General features: G+C 36.4%; 2 protein-coding genes across 2 annotated transcripts; both read right to left on the reverse strand.

Annotated features, from left to right (window-relative positions):
* Positions 1-885: 885 nt before the first annotated feature.
* Positions 886-14,706, reverse strand: LOC115443741 (protein hook). The gene is given in 16 exon segments (XM_037442779.1): positions 886-900; positions 1,653-1,845; positions 2,259-2,364; positions 2,961-3,134; positions 3,581-3,725; positions 4,382-4,512; positions 4,836-5,016; positions 5,107-5,220; positions 6,767-6,904; positions 7,226-7,513; positions 8,032-8,157; positions 11,248-11,342; positions 12,744-12,810; positions 12,812-12,864; positions 13,811-13,963; positions 14,443-14,706. Coding segments are annotated over 16 exon segments (2,067 nt in total). The 5' UTR covers positions 14,531-14,706.
* Positions 14,707-16,092: 1,386 nt separating this feature from the next.
* LOC115443740 (probable RNA helicase armi) lies at positions 16,093-21,853 on the reverse strand. Its single transcript, XM_030169274.2, is given in 10 exon segments — positions 16,093-16,455; positions 17,548-17,589; positions 17,591-17,928; positions 17,931-18,386; positions 18,389-18,562; positions 18,565-19,813; positions 20,203-20,355; positions 20,449-20,861; positions 20,992-21,387; positions 21,512-21,853. Coding segments are annotated over 9 exon segments (3,363 nt in total). The 5' UTR covers positions 21,185-21,387; positions 21,512-21,853; the 3' UTR covers positions 16,093-16,110.
* Positions 21,854-21,898: the final 45 nt, after the last annotated feature.

A 21,898-nucleotide genomic window follows, 5' to 3' on the forward strand; every position in this document is an offset into this window, starting at 1 on the left:
ATTAGGGCTTGACACATTCCAGACAAACTACTGTCATTTTGTGATTTATCTACTTTCTGTACATTTATATAGTTATCTATAACACCAAGGCGACGCCACACAGTGGTCAGTCTCGAATGTGGTCAAATTCTTGCTAATTTATCGCGGGACAGAAAGTTATCACATATATTTCGTTTAACACAGAAAATGCAGTGGCGGACAAAGAAATAGATCGATTAGACGTAAATACGCAAAAAGGATCCAACACACACAGTACGGTCGAAAATGAGCCGAGTATGCCAAATTAGTTCTAGTCTATAAGGTCTAAATTTTCCTTTAGAAAAAACATTTTAGTCAAAATATGTTAACTTGAACTATTTATTCACAAAATATAAAATAGAATATCAATGAGCAAACATACGATTTAAACTTCAATCTTCACTAGTTCAATAGTGTAATTTTATGGGCTGGATCCTTTTTGCGAATCTACGTCCGATTTGTAAGATTAAAATAACTATTATCTGCATTCTAGCAACCAGATATCACTTAATAAGAAGGTAGTTTCCTATTATTTTTCCTTTCGAGTAAGACAGTTTACTCATTACTAGAACTTAGATACCCCAGCACTCTTTCCCATCTGAATCCAGATTCCAGCTTTACTCAGCTCTTCGCTTTGCTAACAGCAGTAATACTTTATAATCCCTTTGGAATTACGTGTTTAAAAGCGGTGGTGATCTCTCACAAATAGATGGACCTCCATGCTCTTTTGCAAGTTTTTCCGAATTGAACTCTCCTAAACAAGGCGATACATTCAAATAGAAAGTATTTTAAAATAACTAAAAAGTTTCAGCGTCCCTTTATTTGTCCGCCAGTGTACATTAACGTGATTGTTCTAGTTGTTCAGTGTCATTGAATGCATTCCTGGTCAAAGCATACAATTGTTATAGTTAAACGATCCAATTAATAAATACAATCTTAACACTATGTCTTTTCACACTTTCTTGTAGGTAAATGGGAATTTCAGTAGAAATATACAGTCGGAGTAATTTACAAAAGATCTTAAACAAATATCTAGATCACAACTATGTAACTAAATACTGTTTGAAGATGAAACTATTTATTGAGAAGGATAAACGAATACAACGACCAACAATTTTTGACCAGCAAAAGAAAGTCGAAAAGAATTTACATTTTTTTACGCTTAAGGTAGGTAGATTTATATTAAAAATATTTTCGTTATTTACAGTTTTTTGAGTAAACTTTCGCTTACAACTATTTTGACGTCAAAAATAATATATAAATCGATAGCGCCCACGTATTATCATCGTTCAATTTCAACTGGCATTAATTTGATCTCTTTATTATAAAACACGTATAGTAAATATGAATAGTACAATTGAACATAAACTCAAACCAATCCACAATTTTATCACAGCTGATGTTTTATCATCGGCCGATAGGGAGGCGCCTTCTATCGATTTATAATAATAATAAAAAAAAAAAAAACATGTAAGGCATCAGACAAGGATGTTAGAAGACAAGTCCCACTCACTCAGTGAGTATTTGCGTGCGTCCGCGCGAGTAGTGCACCGCCACCCGCCAGCGTCAGGCGCGCGCGGGTCATTACGCGGCAGGGGCGGCGGGGCGGCGTGCGGCGCGTGCGCGGCGGGCGCGGGCGAGTGCGGCGCGGCGGCGCGCGAGCGCGGCGGCTGCAGGCGCTGGCGCGCGAGGAACGACTAGCCCGTGGACAGCAGCGCGAACCGCGTCTCCACGGCGTCGCGGTGGCAGCGCGCGCCCAACTGGTACCACGCGGAGGCCAGCAGCCGCTGCTCGTTGGCGCCCGTGCCGCCGCTGCTGCCGCTCCATCTACACAATGCAATTCAATCATGCTACGAGGGCGTGCAAATATGGCGAGAGAGTGGTTTCCGTACAATTTCTGCTACTTTCCAGTCGCAATTTTATAATATGATGATTTATAAAAAATACGCGTGCAGGTCCTTTTATTTCGCTTCTTAAATACCTTAGGGCAAGGTTGCAGTTGATGCGTTGTAACTGCCACTTTATTAATGCAACTCGGGCATGTCGCGTGTGCGACTCACTCGAAAATGACGTCGCATTCCTCTAATTAGGGCGCATCCAAATGTTACTTTAATCATACACATTAATCATTTACACATTTGTGCGTTGTGAAAACATGGATTGCCAGTAATTGGGTTTAATATAAATGGTGAATTTCATACTATATGACAGACAAATCACCGCCACGTTATAATACTTACTCGTGTCTATTGTTGTTGGGTGTCGCCGTCTCCGGTCGTGATGCGCTAGCGTTGCCGGCAGTGGCGCGAGAGTATCCCAATGTTATATCCGAAAGCGATTGTTGTCCTATCGACAGACAATTTCAAGTATTATTTCCCATATTCACGTTTAATCTTATTTAGACATTGAAATTAAACTAATTTTCGGATTCTGTCGCGGTTTTAGTATTTTATTTTCTCCCGACGTTTCGAAGACTTTGCAGCCTTCATGGTCACGGGGGGACTGGGGTGTTGTTCATCCGTTAGACAGTTCAATGATTGTTAGAAAAAATAAATAGAACGCAATGATTACTTAAAAAAGGTTGCCCTGTCTGAATATACGCAATGGCAGTCAATTCTCGCATAATCTAAATAATAATTGTATACAAACTTTTAGACAGTTATAAAAACAATTTCCCAATACTCTTACGTTTGAGTAAAAATGACATCGTGTAAACAGTCGTAATAGGCGAGAAAATTATACTAGCGAATCTTATATGGTTTAATCGCATACGAGTTTTTAGTTTTCATCGGCATATTAATAATATGATCCAACAATTTGACAATAATACTAGCAATAATTGCTCCGTCTTATTAAAATGACTGTTATTAACAGTGACGTGGTTCTAGTGTAAATATAACGCAGGCACATGTGTCCGTGAGTGTTGAAGTAGTAGTACACACCGGTGGTGCGCGGGTCGAGCGTCTTGATGACCTCCTTGGCCTTCTCGACGCACTTCTTGTACTTGTCCTCGGTGGCGAGCAGCTCGGCGTCGCGCGCGCTCAGCGCCTCCTGCAGCTTGGCCGCGCGCCGCCGCTCCTCCGCCAGCGCCGCCGACAGCTCCTCCACCTGCAGCGCTGCACACACCGCATTTAAGAAATTAGAAATACCCATATAGCATCGGAATGTTTGCCAGCAAACATGACAGCTACATGACATTACGCGTGTCACGGGAATATAACCTTACATACTACATAATAAGTTTTTTTTCCGTGACACACGTAATGTCATAGCGTCATGTTTGCCGGCAAACATTCCGATGCTTTAACGCTATATATTTCAATAGACAAATTATTTATTATTTAATGATTTAAATTAGACCGCATTCTTATAAACGCCTCTCGGTTCCGTTTTAAATTTAACAATGATATATTTAGTTATAAAGTATTCTTTATTACTTCCAAGATAGAAATAAAACAAAAAATAACCTTTTAATCTGCAATTACGTGAACAATAACTTACGATTCCAAATTTAATTTGATTTAAACCATTTCTAATAAAACCCTATAAATAAATCACTTACATTTCCTCTGGTTATCTTCGATGGCGGACGCGAGACGCGAGTTCGGCGCCTCGAGTGAAGCCTCCAACTGCATGATCCGCTGGTTCGCCTCGCGGTTCATCGCTCGCTGTTTCTCTAACCTCGCCGCGTAATCTTCTAAAAGGGCCTACAGCATTACACACATACATAAGCTTACATCTGAATTCTCCAAAGTGTAGGCAGAGATGTAACTAGTGACAGTAGATTTGACCTAATATTTTTATGTATATTTTTATATACAGGGTCATTTTAACACTGCGTTACTAAATTAAACCATATACTTATCTACTTAAAAATAACACTTTACAAAAAGTTACTTGAGCCGTAGATGGAAAATAAAAAAGTGTAAATTTCAAACAAAATAAATATTAATAGAAAGTAATTTTAACCCTAATGCCATTACTACTACTCTAATATAATTTGTCGCAGTGGCAGCATCATACTTTCAGTCAGAAATACACTCACGCACACGCCATATTCTTATTAAACTAGAAAATGATAAAAAAATCAGAAAACTAAAACCAGGATTTTTGGTAAAAATATTCGTTATTAATAGATGATTTTTGGTACAATGTCAGCAAAGGTAAAGACGAGTATGTGGTTTCATTTAGTAACGCAATGTCAAAATGACCGTGTATAAAAGAGAAGTTTATTGTTTTGTTTGCGGTGATCTGTGAATCTGCTGGTCCTATTCTGGTTCGAATATGTTTCACTAAGTTCTTCCCGAGAACCGATATCTCGACAAAGGAGCAACCAAAACCTAATATAATATGAATATCGTACCTGCACAGAAGCTTGGTCGGCCTGCGCCCCTTGGTTCTGCCGTAACAATTTGTTCTCGTGCTGTAGTCTTATCAACCGCTCCTTCAGGTCGTTGGGTATTAGCTCTCTAGAAACATTGTCCTCGCTCGCACCTGCAATACAAAGACACATTTTTTTATGATTATGATTTTTTTCTAACTAATATTTAATTACCCACAAAAAATTATTGTCTATTACCACATAACAATACCTTGTACAGACCGAAATGAGAGCGTGCTACTGGGAATGCAATGCGATTCCATATGGATATTTATCAAATCGATTAAAATATTGAGTATTAGGAAAATATACATATTTTTTCTAAACATTTCGGTTCGTACTATATATTTTTTTTATTTTATGTGCACAAAGTTTACTTTTTCATCGCACCATTGTATCGCGCAACTCCCTTCTCCATTCTTCCACGTACCCTTACCAGTAGTGATCGTGGAGCACCGGAGCTCGTCGACGGTCTCTCGCAGCGTGTCCCTCTCCTGCAGCAGCGTGTCCCTCTCCCGCTGGAGCGACGCCAGCTTGCTGCTCAACTTCTTGTTTTCTATCTCTAGTTTGTCCGCTTTTGTTATCTCCGCATCTAGCTTCTCGTTTAAATCAGTTACCTATAAGCGAAAAATGATAATTTACCTATAAGTTGCCATCTTATACCCTTGGCTCACGTGTAGCGGGGTATAGTTGGAGCCGGCGGCTACCTGTTTCTTGTAGATGTCGAGCTGCGCGCGCACTGTGTTGGCGCGCGCGGCGGCCTGCTCGTGCTCGATGGCGCGCTGCACGTGCTCCGTGTTCGCGCGCTCCAGCAGCTTCACCTGCCGACATTACTGTATGTCACATACGGGAAACATATACAACACTAGCTTTTGCTCGCGGCTCCGCCCGCGTTATAAAGTTATTCAGGCTAAAGTTTTCCGTTATAAAAATAGTAGTTTCCCGGGAGCCTATGTTCTTCCCAGGGTCTCAAACTGTCTCCATACCAAATTTCATCTTAATACGTTAGGTAGTTTTTGAGTTTAACACGTTAAGGCAGACAGATGCAGCGGGGGACTTTTGTTATATTATTTAGAACTTTTAAGTGAAACAATCCCGTCATACATCATTGTTGCATAACTTTAACCGTTTACGCAGCGCAGGCAACGGAAGCTCTCAAAACTCATAATTTTCCCCGTTTTTGCAACATGTTTCATTACTGCTCCGCTCCTATTGGTCACAGCATGATGATATATAGCCTATAGCACTCCAGGAACAAAGGGCTATCCAACACAAAAAGATTTTTTCAGTTCAAACCGGTAGTTCCTGAGATTAGCCATTACTGCTCCGCTCCTATTGGTCATAGCGTGATGATATATAGCTTATAGCGGTCCACAAATATAGGGCTATCCAACACAAAACGAATTTTTCAGTTGAAACCGGTAGTTCCTGAGATTAGCCATTACTGCTCCGCTCCTATTGGTCATAGCGTTATGATATATAACTATGAGCACTCCACAAACAAAGGACTATTCAACACAAAAATATTTTTCAGTTCGAATCGGTAGTTCCTGAGATTAGCCATTACTGCTCCGCTCCTATTGAATATAGCGTGATAATATATAGCCTATAGCTCTCCACGAACAAAGGGCTATCCAACACAAAAAGATTTTTTTCAGTTCAAAGCGGTAGTTCCTGAGATTAGCCATTACTGCTCCGCTCCTATTGGTCATAGCGTGATGATATATAGCCTATAGCACTCCACGAATAAAGGGCTATCCAACGCAAAAAGAATTTTTCAGTTTGGACCGGTAGTTCCTGAGATTAGCCATTACTGCTCCGCTCCTATTGGGTATAGCGTGATGATATATAGCCTATAGCACTCCACGAACCAAGGGCTATCCAACGCAAAAACAATTTTTCAGTTTGGACCGGTAGTTCCTGAGATTAGCCATTACTGCCCCGCTCCTATTGGGTATAGCGTGATGATATATAGCCTATAGCACTCCACGAACAAAGGGCTATCCAACGCAAAAATAATTTTTCAGTTTGGACCGGTAGTTCCTGAGATTAGCCATTACTGCCCCGCTCCTATTGGGTATAGCGTGATGATATATAGCCTATAGCACTCCACGAACAAAGGGCTATCCAACGCAAAAATAATTTTTCAGTTTGGACCGGTAGTTCCTGAGATTAGCGCGTTCAAACAAACAAACAAACAAACAAACAAACAAACAAACTCTTCAGCTTTATATAATAGTATAGATTATATTCCGTCGCATAATACGACTCACATTATAATAACGAAAATTAAGAAAAAAATAACATAACAATATTGTATTAGTGCCGTTTATGTCTGCCTGCATTGACGATAAATAACAGACTTACCTGCCGCCTCAGGTCGACGTGCTCTTCCATCCTCTTCTTGTACGAGGCGACAGTGGCTTCTAAAGCGACCGCCTTCGCCGCCGTCTCTCGCAGCGCATCCACTTCATCCTTTAAGGCTATATTTTCTGAAGCCGCTATCTGTGAAGTAAGAAATCGTTTGGTATACGCACAAATAAAAGTCAGATAAAATAAACATAAGAAATAAGTAGATTCAAAATATAATGTGTATTTTAGCAGTTTAATTTCTGTTACGTAATAACTTTCTGTTAGTTTCCTGTCGATCAGTGTAATAGTTCATCCTGATCTGTAACTCTTTATCCTGGCACTGTGGCTATTAATAGACCAATCACCAGTGTTGATCGCTTACGAATAAGTAATGTAGGTTGTTCATGGTTAAAATTATAATTAATCCACTCACGGTGCTGTTGATAAATAACAGTAGATAATGTTGATACCGACCTGTAGCTCCTCATTCCTGAGCTTGAGCAGCGCGACGTCCCTCTCGAGCGCGTCGGCGCGTGCGCGCTGGTCGTCGCGCTGCAGCTCCACCTTGTCGAGCTCGTCCTTGAGCGCGTCGAGCTGCGCGCGCATGTGCGTGTAGCGCAGCGTGCCGGCGTGCGCGGGGCCGAGCGACGCGCCCGCCTCGTCCAGCTCGCCCGCGCCCGCGCCCGCCGCCGCCTCGCGCGCCGCCGTCAGCCGCGCCACCTCGCTCAGCAGCGTCATCTTCTCCTCTTGCAGCACCTTCACCTGGAGACGAGAACGGTCATCATCATAAACCATATACAACGAAAAATGTTCGCATTATCGTATGTATGTAATATATACCTCTGGCCGCCAATGCGTATATATCTACCGAAGATTACAAGATGGTCATGAAAAGACAATGTAATATTACTGTCACTTAGTATATTATCAATTAACGAAACACTAACACATGATTTTATTCAGTAACCAAATTTTTTGAAATTAGTTTTTATTCACAAATTTTAATTCGCGATCTGTACGCGATGTATTAATAGTGTTTACGATCTTGATAAACTGAAGAAATCCGTTTCCGACGAGGACTTTTAAGAGCTGAGTAATTTTTGTAATACGTAACATGTAATTAGGCAATATTATTCTTATCTTCTAATTGGATTACAACTTTTAGCTCCAAAAATGCACTTGCATAACTTTAAAAAGAGAAATTTAAAAAATCTGTGCAGTGAATGTAAAGATATTAAAAAAATGCCATGCATTAATCGTAAATAATAATGAAACCTTACCTGTGTATCGAGTTCATGGCACCTCTGTGCAAGGACTTCTCTCATGTCCACATCCGTTTGCTCGGGCGCCGCCGCGTCCAGATGCAGGCTACCACGATTTACACCCAGCGTTAACGTCTCCAGTTCCTTTCAAAACCACAACCATGTGTGTTATTTAATCGAAGTCACATAAGCAAATAAGAAGAAGCCGCACTTCGCTAAGTCGGATTCAATAAAGCAAGGGCGACGATGCAACCATAATACGTAACACGAGGCGCGAACTGCGAAAAAAATGCAACTAAACCATCGCGCGGAGGAAAGTATCGTCACAACATTAGAACGTAAACTGACAACACACATCACACGAATCGCGTATCGTGATCCAAGGACATAAATATGAGCGTAACTAAAACATTGAATTTCTTTAACGCGCCGGGTAATGAGCGACTTCGAAAGCAACGTTGAGTAACATTTAGGTACGGTACGAGTTAATACTAGTACATTTTTGCAATGATGAACGCCGCGCCCCTACCTATAATACTACAGTTCAATGCATGAAAACGCGGTCGAATGTAATTACACATTACGTAAGAAAAGTGAGACTAATTGGTTATGAATGGATGAAACAACCGAGCGTATAATAAACACGGACATGGATTTATTGCAGAAGATTCTATATGCGGTAAAGATCGCGCGAAACAAATATCATATAATGATGGTCTGTTATGAATAACCATTACATGACACTAGACATGACTGAGTGAAATGTTTGTTTCATAATCATTATTTCTATATCGTCTGCGAGACATCATCTAGAAATGTTTGGTGGAGACCTGTGTTCAGCATTGGAACTCTTGTGATTATAAGTACAAAAAAAGGTAATCGATTGATATACATGTAGTTTTAGAAAGGTTATTCACATTTATTATTTACGCTATGTTCACCTAGCGTACGACTCTACAGAATGTCTCTAGGGTTCCATAGTAAAAAAAAAATATTTTTCCAAATCCATCCGTGACGGGCATTCAAATCAATGACTAGTATGGTCGGTAGTATTAAAAAAAACTGAAGTTTAGTATTGCCTATATAAAAAGGTACCTCGGCTTTTTACAATCAAAATAATAGTAATAGTAATAGAATAAACTAGGTGAACCTTTTTAGACTCTAACAAGGTTTGTAAAAACTATCAAAATACTTCAAATACTAATATAAGATTTCATTCGATATTCCTACACTACATGGGGGAAATACATTTAAGGTATTGTTTACGCAACGAATCAACCAAAAAAAAATTTAATTTGAACATTTCTGCGACACTGTTTATAAATTTATTCGATTATGGACCTAGTATCTTTACTGGTGGTAGGATATATTTTATATTCGCCCGGATATAAAATATATCGCCGCAATGGCCCGTATAAGTGTGTCGAGTTTCGGAATTAGCCTGCGTATATTCGGTATCAACAGGCCGGCCTAATTGTGTCGACTGCCGAGAGCTAACCATCTCACGTCAATCGACATTGACCACACTCCACTTATCATCAGGTCCAATAGGGTCACTGTGCCGTGCACTTATAAAAAAAATGTAAACAGTTTATTACCAATCAAATTGCATTAACCAGATTGCATTGAAGACAAAGACATACTTTTATACTAAACAGTTTAGAATCATAAGAAATATCATAGTGTTATACCATAGTGTTGCTTAAAAATATGAAACACTTGTTAAGGTCAGAGGGGCCTATTTCGTCTGTGGGGAATATCCATCTTTACGCAATTACGGATATTCTTATTTAAGGACATACTCGATAACCGTAAAGATGGATTTCAAAAAAAGCTATGCCGACCTTCGATTTGAACGCTCGCAATTGCCAAAAGACGGATGTGCGTCCGTAGACGGAACAGGACTCCCAACCTTACAACAAAAACTCAACAAAAATATAGAGGTATATCAGTATTTGCACATTTATATAATCCATTTTACTTCAAGTAGAATAACAATTAAATACCTTCACACATCGATATATATATACTACCTTCACATGCTTGTAAGTTTTCATTTTCTTTACACAACCTTTTAAAACTCTCGTCAATATTTTTCAAGTACAACAATTGTATTAGTAATTCTCAATGGTACGCTATGATTATTAGCAAAAAAACAACTTGAAAACTTGTAATTACGTGTTCGCAACTTTACTGAACATAAAACAAGTGTTAATGCAAGGTCGAGAAAATTAACCGTGTGTGCATTTTTATTGTCTTTAATGTATACATGGCCGTAAGATATAGAGCAATAATACTACGGCTCCATCTAGTGGAAAACCACTGAAACGTTAAATATAGAACAGTCGTATTACAAAGAGAAATGACGAAAACATTGCCGCCTCTAATGAGTCTGAAATGCTTGTTAGCGAAATATGGGTGTACGAATGTTTCAATTTCCTGGCGCTCTCTTTCGTCGATACTGTGTCTCCAAGGAATATTGTCACCTTTCGACATACAGTATTAGGAGAGTGTGGAACTAATTGTTAAACACGGTAACATACGTTGTTTGGGTGATTGTACAATATGATAACAATTAACATTGGTTGCACATGCAAAACAACCTAATTTTTTTTTCCATATTACATAATTAAAATGTAGAGTTAAAAAACCACCTAATAAGTTTTCGCCGAGAGTCAAATGATGCAGAATAAACATTTGATTGATGATCTTTGTGTTTTATGTTATTAACCAGACAAGTTATGGTATGTCTAAACGATAATAAAGTTAAACGTATAATGTAGTTACTAACATGAAGAACTAAGGAGAGCGCGTTGAATTCATTTGGTCAATTCGATTCACACTCGAACTATTCGATTTGACAATCGAATTATTCGATTTTATTGGCTTTTACCTATATTTTTCAAAAAAACTTGTGGTATAGTACTATTTTGTACAGTACAGATACCCTGAAATCATTTCAAGTTAGAAGGGGGTTTGGTCAAGCAGCGGAATATTTATCGCTAATAAAAAAAAAACAATACGTATTACCACAAACTCTCGAATGTTTATACTTACCATGTTACCCGTCACACCTGCGCCGTGGTATGAAAAAATAAATTTATTATACGCAACGCTTTCGAGCGATATATTTCCAGACTGATTCTAATTAATTCAGAGCCTGCTTTCTCCAAGGCGCCCGTCTCGTAGGAAATGAATACCGATAAATTAGTTGAATACAAATAGAACTCATACCTGTATCGCTTGCATTATCGATCGTTGGCAGGACAACTCCATTTCCATAATCCTTGTTATGTACTCTTCTTTCTTAATACAATTTACGGCACAACCTAGTAAACATTTCGATTTTTAATTAATATGCCAAACCCCAAATATTACAACAGAATAGACAGATACTTTATCTTGTAAAAAAAAATCCTCGCTATTTTTTGCGAAAAAGTCGTTGTGGAAATTCATTTAAGGACCTTTAAAGATCTTACCTTTAAATTTTATGGTGAAGTCAATCAAAATAGATTTCATGGTTCACCTCTTAGGTCTAGCGACAACGTATGTGGAAGTCAATACCTCCCAGCGAAGGTCCTGATATCGTTTTATGCTTTAGGAAACACTTTGTGTAGGTTTTAACAATTGGATAAGTTAGCAGCCAAAAAACATATAAACAATCATAATCTTAAAATGAGTACAGGATTTTGTCCTTGTCTGAGATAAAAAATATTTCGACATTGGAAGTATATCGCAATGTAAACAAAACCTTATAATATGATAAACGTTATAAATAATTCGTAGCTCTCCTAAATCAATAATTTTATTTTCGCATGCATTAAATTTAGAGACGCAATATTTAAAATGCCACAAAAACTCATGATGTTAACAATACAATGAGTTAAGCAAAATAAAATTGGCCATATTCCTATCCTATAAGTGGCGATAGCCTAGTTCGGAAAAGAGACAGAGTGTGGAAACGAAGGTCAGCAAGTTCCTAAGTTTGGTAACCAAATTTTATTCTCCTACAAATAATTGTGATAAGCTATTTATTTTTCTAAGGTGTTAATCATCTTAATCCCATAACAATTAACGATTAATCTTTATTAATTGTTTTAGATAATATAGTAGAATATAGAATCGCCTTTTATCAATCACCATCCTATGTAACAATTGGTGTTTCTTATGAATTCCCTTTAAAGTAAGTTTCAGTTAAGGCCAAAATTAAAAAGAAATTAAAATCCTGTTTCGGTTGGACACAGGAAAATAGTGACTAGTCATCACATGAAAACCTGTTAGAATCGGCAGAGAGTTGCACACAAAAATCTGCATAAATTATATTCATAATTCTGATAATAATGATGAATAAATTTTGGTATAACAGTTAACAAAACACATTATACTTTGCTTTTCAGCCATTCTTTTTGTGTCTGCACTTTGACCTTGTCTTTGCATTAACAACACACTTAATACCTTAATTGAAATATAACACACATTTTGTATGCAAATATGAATATCTAGTACAATTTATATTTCATGCTAGGTGTTGCACACAGCTACAGCAGCACAAAAACACGTCCACAAATAAAAATCCCACTGTATGAAGCAGCATGCCCTTTCCTGTTGTTCACCTTACTTCTTACCTAATTTTGTTGATGAGTTCATTGATTCAACCATGAAAGTGTAACAGACGGACAGAATACATTTGCATTTATAATATTAGTATGGAATATTATATATATACTTACTTAAAACTAGTTGCAACAGCCTTCCTAAATTCGGAGGGGCGTCTGCCGTTTCAGCGATATTGATCACCATCAGGCCTTGAGAATTCTTGAAGGCTTAAGTTCAAAATGTCTTGATGGTAGTCTACAAAAAATTATGATATATTGAAAGTCATGTTTTCATTGTTGTGTTTGCATTTTACTGTGTTATCTGTGTTGGAGTTTTCTAAGTATAGATACAATATTAGTGATAAGGAAAAGCGAGAGTAGCATTTTTCATTCTTTGTTTTGGCATATTTTTGAATATTAAAAACAATTGAGTGCTTAGACAAAAATAGTGTCCCTGCTGAATACACCAAGCAACCTCATATCAAATATTCTTTAAATCATACCATATTTTTTTTATTACCAATAATAACAAAGCTGTCTGCTGTTGTTACTTAATACATATTTTACAACAAAAACAAAGATAGTGTCATAAAATTATCACTTAAAAAAAATGTTGGTCAAATGTTACATTGATTCATAGAACTGGCTTTCTAGCATCCATTAATCAATTGTAGAACACCAAACTAATGGGGTGATCCCCACAGTAGTTGTTACTATGTGCTATGTCTGTAAGTTTATGCAGGAATATTGAACATTTTAACTCATCATAGCTTACTTTGCCATTAATACATAAACAGAATTTTTTACTGTACATTTATAATGTCTTGCCTCTTTTACATACTTCATTTGGTAATTAAAACTATTGTTATATATAGATGATGAATAAATATTTGTGGCTATATATTAAGGTGGTAGCTCAAGGTCCATTTTCATACATTTTGTTTCGGCTTTAATCTGGGTAACTAAACAAGTATTGGCGTTTTCAATTTCGTCATATTAAATTTTAAAGGCCGAAATATCCATGATTATTAATTATTTTTACGTTTTTCTTTCAACTGCGAGAACTAATCACTAACTAGACGTGAATTTAAATTCTTTACTTGCCAATACTTGTTTAGTTACCCAGATTAAAGCCGAAACAAAATGTATGAAAATGGACCTTGAGCTACCACCTTAAGTAAATTTCACATTAATTTACATACCAACAACACCTTCCAAAAGTTTTTTTAAATTGCTAACTTTCAACCTCCAATTGTTGCCAACGTCTGTCTTTATTTTAGAATTCCAGGCTGGTGTGAAATATTCTGGAGCTATCTGTGTAAGAGCTTCAGCTAGGGCTACTCCATCTGATAGCTCTGAAACATCAAATACAGATCTGTATCATGCCAATGAGACTAATGGCTCATTCAATGTCAATACTTTCATTATTCATAAGTATATATAATTATTATAAAGATCACTAATTTACTTGGGGATTAAATGTATGCGTATAGTAAAATTATATTAATTTCAATTTTAATTATCCATGTATCTACGTAATTGGAATGCATCAGAATTTAGTGAAATGTGCATCACATCCAACCAGAGTAATGCGAACATAATTATTATAGTCTGCAACAAAGAGTGGGCGAAAAGGTCTTTGCAAATTGAGCAACACCGTAAGCAAAACATACGACGGTGTCTCAATGTAATAAAAATAAGAACAAAATTACGAAATTATCCAGTTACCCGAGTAGGTCGGATACGGATGCGGATTCAGATATCTCGACAATATACAACCCAAATGATGCATTGTTGAATGGCTAAAATATGGAATGATCAAATAGTAAATTACCTGATGGATTTCCATGTTTGGCCTTTAGATTTAGCGTTTGTAGCCACTTGATTAGATTGTCACACAATACTGCACCATTTCCTTCCATTCTCGAAATTGTAACTAATCACAACTTAGCTTAAATGCGGATAAACGAGCCGACACTATTTATTTCTGAGTATACATTATATTTTTATAATAAAAGATAAAATAAGATCACAAAATAGAAATAAATATTTCTATGATCGCAACGGGTGACGTTTGCGTGCGCGTTTACGCAGACAGTTATGGTGGTTACGGTTAAATGTTTAATTTACACAAATCAATAAAAAAAATCTTGTTTTCATTATATAGTATCTTTTATTGTTGTTAAAAGGAAATAGTTATCACAAATAATAATATTGGTCATTTAAGGCCATTTTCAATAAACAATCCCAATCGCTTTTTTTGATCTAGCTACAAAATGGACCAATCTGAACTAAGGTTTTTTTGACATACTAACAAATAAATTTTGACAGGTTCATTATCGGAATTCGATTGAATCATTGGATTGAATATTGATATTGGGATCGTTTATTGAAAACGGCTCTTAGAAATTTAATAACTCGAACGAATCGTTTAACGGAAATCCATTTAACAGAGAAATGCCGTACACAGCAGAAAGGTATAAACTTTTGTATAGTTCCTATTCAGTGAACAGAAAGGGATGGAACTATAAGTGAATACTTATGAAAGACGAACAAAATCGTACCTATTGCCGTCCTAAAATACGTACCAATTTTATCAAGGACAGCGCAAACTTTTAGCCAAAGGATATTGACGTTTCATATAATATGGAAATTATAAAATCATCGTAATTCATAATTTTAATTTATTTAAGATTTCTTTTAACCAACTCCAAAAAAAGAATGAGGTTACCAATTCGACGTGCATTTTTTTATGTATGTTACCTCAGAACTCGTTAATTTTGCATTTTATCCTATTTATTTACTTACTTTTTTTGTTTGCCAGACATTTTTTCTTATATATAGCACGTGTCTTCTGCTTTTAAACTTGACATTGTTAGAATAAAAGCAGTGATAGCCCAATAAGGTGTGAAACGGACTGTCGAGACTAATGTGCGCAGATTCAAATCCCAAGGGCACACACTTGACTTTTCAAAATTTATGTGTGTATTCTTTGTAAATTATCGCTTACTTTAACTGTGGAGGAAAACATCGTGAGGAAACCTGCATACCCGAGACTTTTCTTCATAATAATAAATTTCAAAGGCATGTGAAGTCTACCAACCTGCACTAGGCCAGTGTGGTGGACTAGGTGTTATTCCTCAGTAGTAGAGGAAACCCTTGCCCAGCAGTGGGACAGTATATAATACAGCGCTGATATTAACAGAATTGTAAAAGCGATAAAGTCACAATTACCAGTATTTTAGATTATGTCGTCTAAGCATATAAAATTTATTTATAATGTTCAAGGAAGAAAAAAATTCAATGCTTTAAAAAAAATTTACTCTAAATTTTACTGTCTTTGCATTGAGATCTGACAAAATAGTGGGATTGTTTATTAAAATCGGCAATATGTATGTATTTTCATACAATGCGACAACCGATCCCGGCGTAAAAGCGTACTGAATATATAAAATATTAAGGATAATTAAACATAATACCATTATATACAGTAATACATATTTTATTGTCCATGTTGTTGACACTCATAGGGCAAATCGCATCCAATGTATTTGTCGTTTTCAACAGCATACTTTACTACTCTTTGCCACAAAGGATCTCGAGATAACAGCGTTGGATCGCAAAATACGATTGCAGCTACTTGCGCTCTAGTAATTGCGACATTCAGTCTTTTAGGATTCTTGACAAAACCTAGAGTATTCCTTTGGTCTTCGAATAAATGCGCTTCAGTTGACCTAACCGTTGATATAAGAATAATGGGCCGTTCTTGTCCCTGGAATTCTTCAACTGTACCAATTTTAGCCTGAGGCAGCCCCATTGCGTCGAACAACATACGAATATACTTTATCTAAAAGAAAATAAATATATTATTGAAATAGGACTTTGTATGGTCATTTCATTAGAGTGAAATAATTACTTAGAGACTAAATACCGTGAGTTGCAGAAAAAATATTTGAGTTAACGTAAAGAGAGGACTTATAGTTTATTGATAAGGTTACAAAAGAAAATTTAATAAAAATTTCTACCATTATTTTATAAGAATAACCTCGCCTCATTTATGATAAACATTCATATTACAATACTAGCTTTTGCCCGCGGCTCCGCCCGCGTTATAAAGTTTTTCGGGGTAAAGTTTTCCGTTATAAAAGTCACGCTATATATTTTCTCGGGAGTCTATGTTCTTCCCAGGGTTTCAAACTGTCTCCATACCAAATTTTATCGTAATACGTTGGGTAGTTTTTGAGTTTAACACGCTCAGGCAGACAGATGCAGCGGGAGCCTTTGTTTTATAATATATTTTTGTAGAACTTTTTAAGAGGAACAATCCCGTCATACATCATTGTGACATAACTTTAACCGTTTACGCAGCGCACGCAACTAGAAGCTCTCAAAACTAATAATTTTTTCTCGTTTTTGCAACATGTTTCATTACTGCTCCGGTCCTATTGGTCATAGCGTGATGATATATAGCCTATAGCAATCCACGAATAAAGGGCTATCCAACGCAAAAAGATTTTTTCAGTTTGGACCGGTAGTTCCTGAGATTAGTCAATACTGCTCCGCTCCTATTGGGTATAGCGTGATGATATATAGCCTATAGCACTCCACGAACAAAGGGCTATCCAACGCAAAAAGATTTTTCCAGTTTGGACTGGTAGTTCCTGAGATAAGCGCGTTCAAACAAACAAACAAACTCTTCAGCTTTATATTATGGTATAGATATACTTTCTGAAAAGGCAAACTCATTTGTAACTGTCGTACCCTCTATTTGTCCAATCACTTTACGTCTCAAAGTGATACAGGACGTACATATTAACTAAGGGGACCAATGCAGTTTTGCAACAACCTGGGAAATTATTAACTGTGCAGCCTTCATTATTATAATTGAATTAAAAATAAAATTTCCTTGAAAACAAAGGGAAGCAGTATTTAGTTATACCTGTGCTATATATGGTGCTATAACTCCAATGTCTGTTGGCTTTTATATTTTTCTTGTAGAGTTTACAAACTGTTAATGCTAGCATGGATGCCTCTTGAGGATTGTACCAAGAAGGACTGTCTTCAGCTCTCATATTACATCCTTTTATGCCATACACATAAATACCACCAGTGGCTTGTTCGTTGCTACCAAATATCTCGGAAACAACATTTAACATTTCTGTAATCCAGGGCTGTGACCTTTCTAATTTTTCCACCAAAGACGCATCGTACAACATAGCACTTGGCAGAGTCAAAATCTCCTTCAACGACCTGTAGTTATCTATCAATCTTGTTACTAATTTATTATTATATCCATTATTATAGGCATCGAAATCTTTTGGTATGGGAATGTATCGAGTATCCTACTCAAATAAGATTCGTCCATGCCAAATTCTTTACAATATCTTGACATAATCACTGGTCCCAGCTGCATTGGATCGCCGGCTAGAATTATCTGTCCATTTTCTTTGTCAGTGAATGTTAAAGGTATCATAATTTCTGGTTCTGTCGCTTGACCGGCTTCGTCTACTATGACATGGGTAAAATGGCCTTTTGGAAGACCCATCTGTGCTAACGTTCCAATATTATAACACGTTCCAATTGTAACACGATGCCGCCCAATAAATGAGGTCTGACAGTTCAAATTGATACCATTCTCCACAACATGCCTCGATTTTACTGTGTTTTCTCTAGCTATGTCAAGTGTGGCACAAAATGGTCTTATGATATCGGGTATACTGTCAGAACCGACTAAATGGGCTGCAAGGAGCCGAACAACAGATCCCGAAAAACATTGCTATATTGTATAAGTCTTTCCGTGACTAAATTAGCTGCACTGTTTGATGGGGTGGCTACGAGAATTCTGCTGTCAGGTAAGAGGCTTAATATTTGTAATATTGCTTCTATCACAGTAACTGTTTTCCCTGTACCTGGTGGCCCGTATATACAATAAGGTAAAGGACGACACTCCCCAATAATACGTTAGTAATAGCTAATTTTTGTTCCACATTTAAATTTTTATTAAACCATGAGACATTGTCTAATGCCTCACGTGTAAGCTGTGGCGTTCGAGATAAAACACGAGATGGAAATAATACATCTACCCCCAAATTGGAAAGAGCTAAATTGATCGCTTGATGCGCTCTTCTATAAGACATTCTACTAAAATGAAATTCAATAGATACATCGCTCCCGCTATAAGATTCGTGAAATTGTTGATGCAACTTCATTAATACCATATCACCCTTGACGACATGAATGTAACCTTCATAATTGGATGCATCAGGGTTCCAAACATCTTTGACTATTACTCTATCCCCTTGGATCAAAGATGGTCGTTTCTCAGACAGACCCTTAATTTCAAGGCCCAGATATTCTTGGCACCTAATCAAAAATGCTTTTGGTATGTCATAAGCTCTCATATTAATGTTATTTTGAATCTCCTCAATGTATAATAAGGTATGCCATCTATCAATATAATTACCAATACTCAAATGTTTTGTCAAACAAGGTAGGTGACACTCAATTCTGCTTATGATTTTGTCATATTCTGAAGAATAAACTGTTTGTTCTGAATCTCCTAGGACAACTGACCAAATTTTTTGCGGGATATTAAATTGTCCAACCCGTACAGGTACAAAAGCTGGAGGCTTAACAGTTCTTACTCCAGGTATAAATGAATTTTCGCTATTGCGAATTTTTTTCATACTTTCTATTTTGTCATGTTCTGATTTGATATTAACAAAGTTGATTGAATTTTGATTTGAAAATGTTTTATTTACAATATTTATCTCTATGAATCTTTTTATCTGAAATCCTCTGAACATGACAATCATTTGTTCTCTTGTATTGCCTAAAAATTTTGGGAGGCATGTAATTGTAAAAGTAAATGTCTGTTTTGGATATAATTTTCTTGGTCTTGCCAATATGGGGCTTACACTAACTTGAGAATCCCTTTTCTTACTGAGTAGTATCCATTTATTTATGACGTAATATTGATCGCTATTATTGGTTATAGCCAAATCTATTGTTGCAGTCTCATTAATATCAACATTATTAAATTTTAAAGTATGTGTTGCTGCAATATTTAGTTCATCTTCCAATATTAAATCTGTTTCATCCTGTTTAGGCATTGGGTTTGCAATATGATTCAGCTCTAATGTTATCAATTTTATAGCCCTCCATACACAAAGCCCTTGGTTACTCTCAATTGCCTCTACATATACCTGCAAGCCCAGAAATAAATATTGTAATGTAATTCAAAACAACAAATTTTCAGTTATCAATTTTTACAACACAAATGAATAATATAATGTGCATTCATTTTTCTGTATTGTGCAATGGAACAACACTGGCCACCAATCACACCAAACATTCCCCCACTGATTTCACCCTTTCAAACTTTTGTGGGGTAGAAGTTCTGAATATATTTAGTTAATAAAAGTAGGCCTGACACATAAGTCTGGGAAACTGTTTTAAAGGTTAACAATATACCCAAAATTTCAATTGGAAGTGCAGATACATGTTCACATTGGGTGACATTGGTGCCTGATGATACTTATCTTAATGACATATTATAATCTTTTAATGCAAAAAAAATGAATCAATACAATACCCGAGATCCAGCCTGTGGTTGTGTGCCATCCTGTATGCTTTGTTTGTTGAAGTAAATCTGGCGATCACATGTGCCACTTTCACCCGACCATTCAGTGACTGTTACGGATTTTATTTGTTTTCGAAGTGGTTTGACTGATAAAATTTGTAATACCTAAATACATAAGAATATCAATTTAAAACATGTTTTGCTAATCAAACAGTACTGAAAGTAAATTTTTAAAATAATGGATATTATTATAAGCACCTGCGCTGCAGCAATATCATGTGGCTTTTGCTCATCCCACTGCACATTGCATTTTAATTCCAGCCAGTCCCCTTTGATAGGAACAAATGAAGCAGATACATCATCCAGGTTAAATTTTAAATCATTATCTTTCATGTAAACCCATCTATCTAGTCTAGCCTCCACTTCTCCTATTACAACATGTTCAATAATGTCATAACTACTTTCTTCTGCATCATCTTTGATATCTCCATCCCCCCAATATGTTCCATGACATTCTAGAATTCTCACAACTATAATTGAATCATTTTCATCCTTGTATCCAAGATATAACACTTTGTCATTCAGCGTTATGCTTATTGAGCATGATTCTAAACTGAAATATAGGGATCCATCAATCAGAATGTGATCAGTATCTAGATAAGTTACTACACCTGAAAAAAATATTAAAAAAATGTTTTTTTTTTAATGTAGGCTTTGCAAGTCACAAGTTACGGGTCCTTGACTTATACAAAAATTGTAATAAAATTTAAAACCCAAGGAAAAACAATAAGTGTAATGTACCTGTTCTTTGAAAGCAATTAGCAGTTTTTGGTATTTCCTTAGGTTCAAGTAATTTATCAAAACGATTTTCATCCACAAAATCTAAATTCATAAGCTGGTCAGCAAGGAATTCCTCTCTTTCATCATCATCATCATCATTCTCTTCCTGTTTACCAAATATGTAGCTAAAAATTGAAGTAATGTAGGAAAACATTGTAAACTTTATTGGGCGAAACCCTTCTCATATTCAAATTCCCATTCAGTGGATTTTAAATAGTCAAGTTCTTTTCTCAGCAACTGAATCCTTTTCTGGTGATCCTCCTTCTGTGCACTCTTCACTGACTGTTCAATGCTGTGTCCAATATCTGCATGACTTAGTGATTGATCAAAGTTTTGAATTCTACTTTGGGTTGTGCCCTAAAAATATAATTTGGTTGAACAGTCAAGCAATTATACCAGAATTATTCTAGTTATACCATTAGACGTTGTGTCACATGAAATAAATATTTTATTTATATTTAATAATAAATAAAATTATTACTTGAGGAGTTTCGGGTTCCGATGGTGAGTATGTAGATTGGGAAATGTTGCTTGAAGTAGACATTACAAAAACATTCCCTGCTACAATTTATGTTAGTTATAAAGGCGCAGGCCGAAAAACATTATATTGTGTGTATTATATGGTTTGCAACTGACTAGCAGAGACCAATAAACTAGCTGCTGACTAGTAGGTTTTAAAGAGAATTATATATGGAAAAAGTAGGTAATCACACAAAATTAATTTGCGTTATTCTCAAAACCTCAGTCAAAATTGGTCAACGTAGTATTTGTATTCTCTTTGATTGGTCAAAATAATCAAAAATTTTGACCACTTATTTAGAGGGTTCGTTCCAATGTATCAACATTTATATTTCGAAAGCGTTCATTT

The sequence above is a fragment of the Manduca sexta genome, chromosome 25, assembly GCF_014839805.1.
Source record: "Manduca sexta isolate Smith_Timp_Sample1 chromosome 25, JHU_Msex_v1.0, whole genome shotgun sequence".
Classification (NCBI taxonomy): domain Eukaryota; kingdom Metazoa; phylum Arthropoda; class Insecta; order Lepidoptera; family Sphingidae; genus Manduca; species Manduca sexta.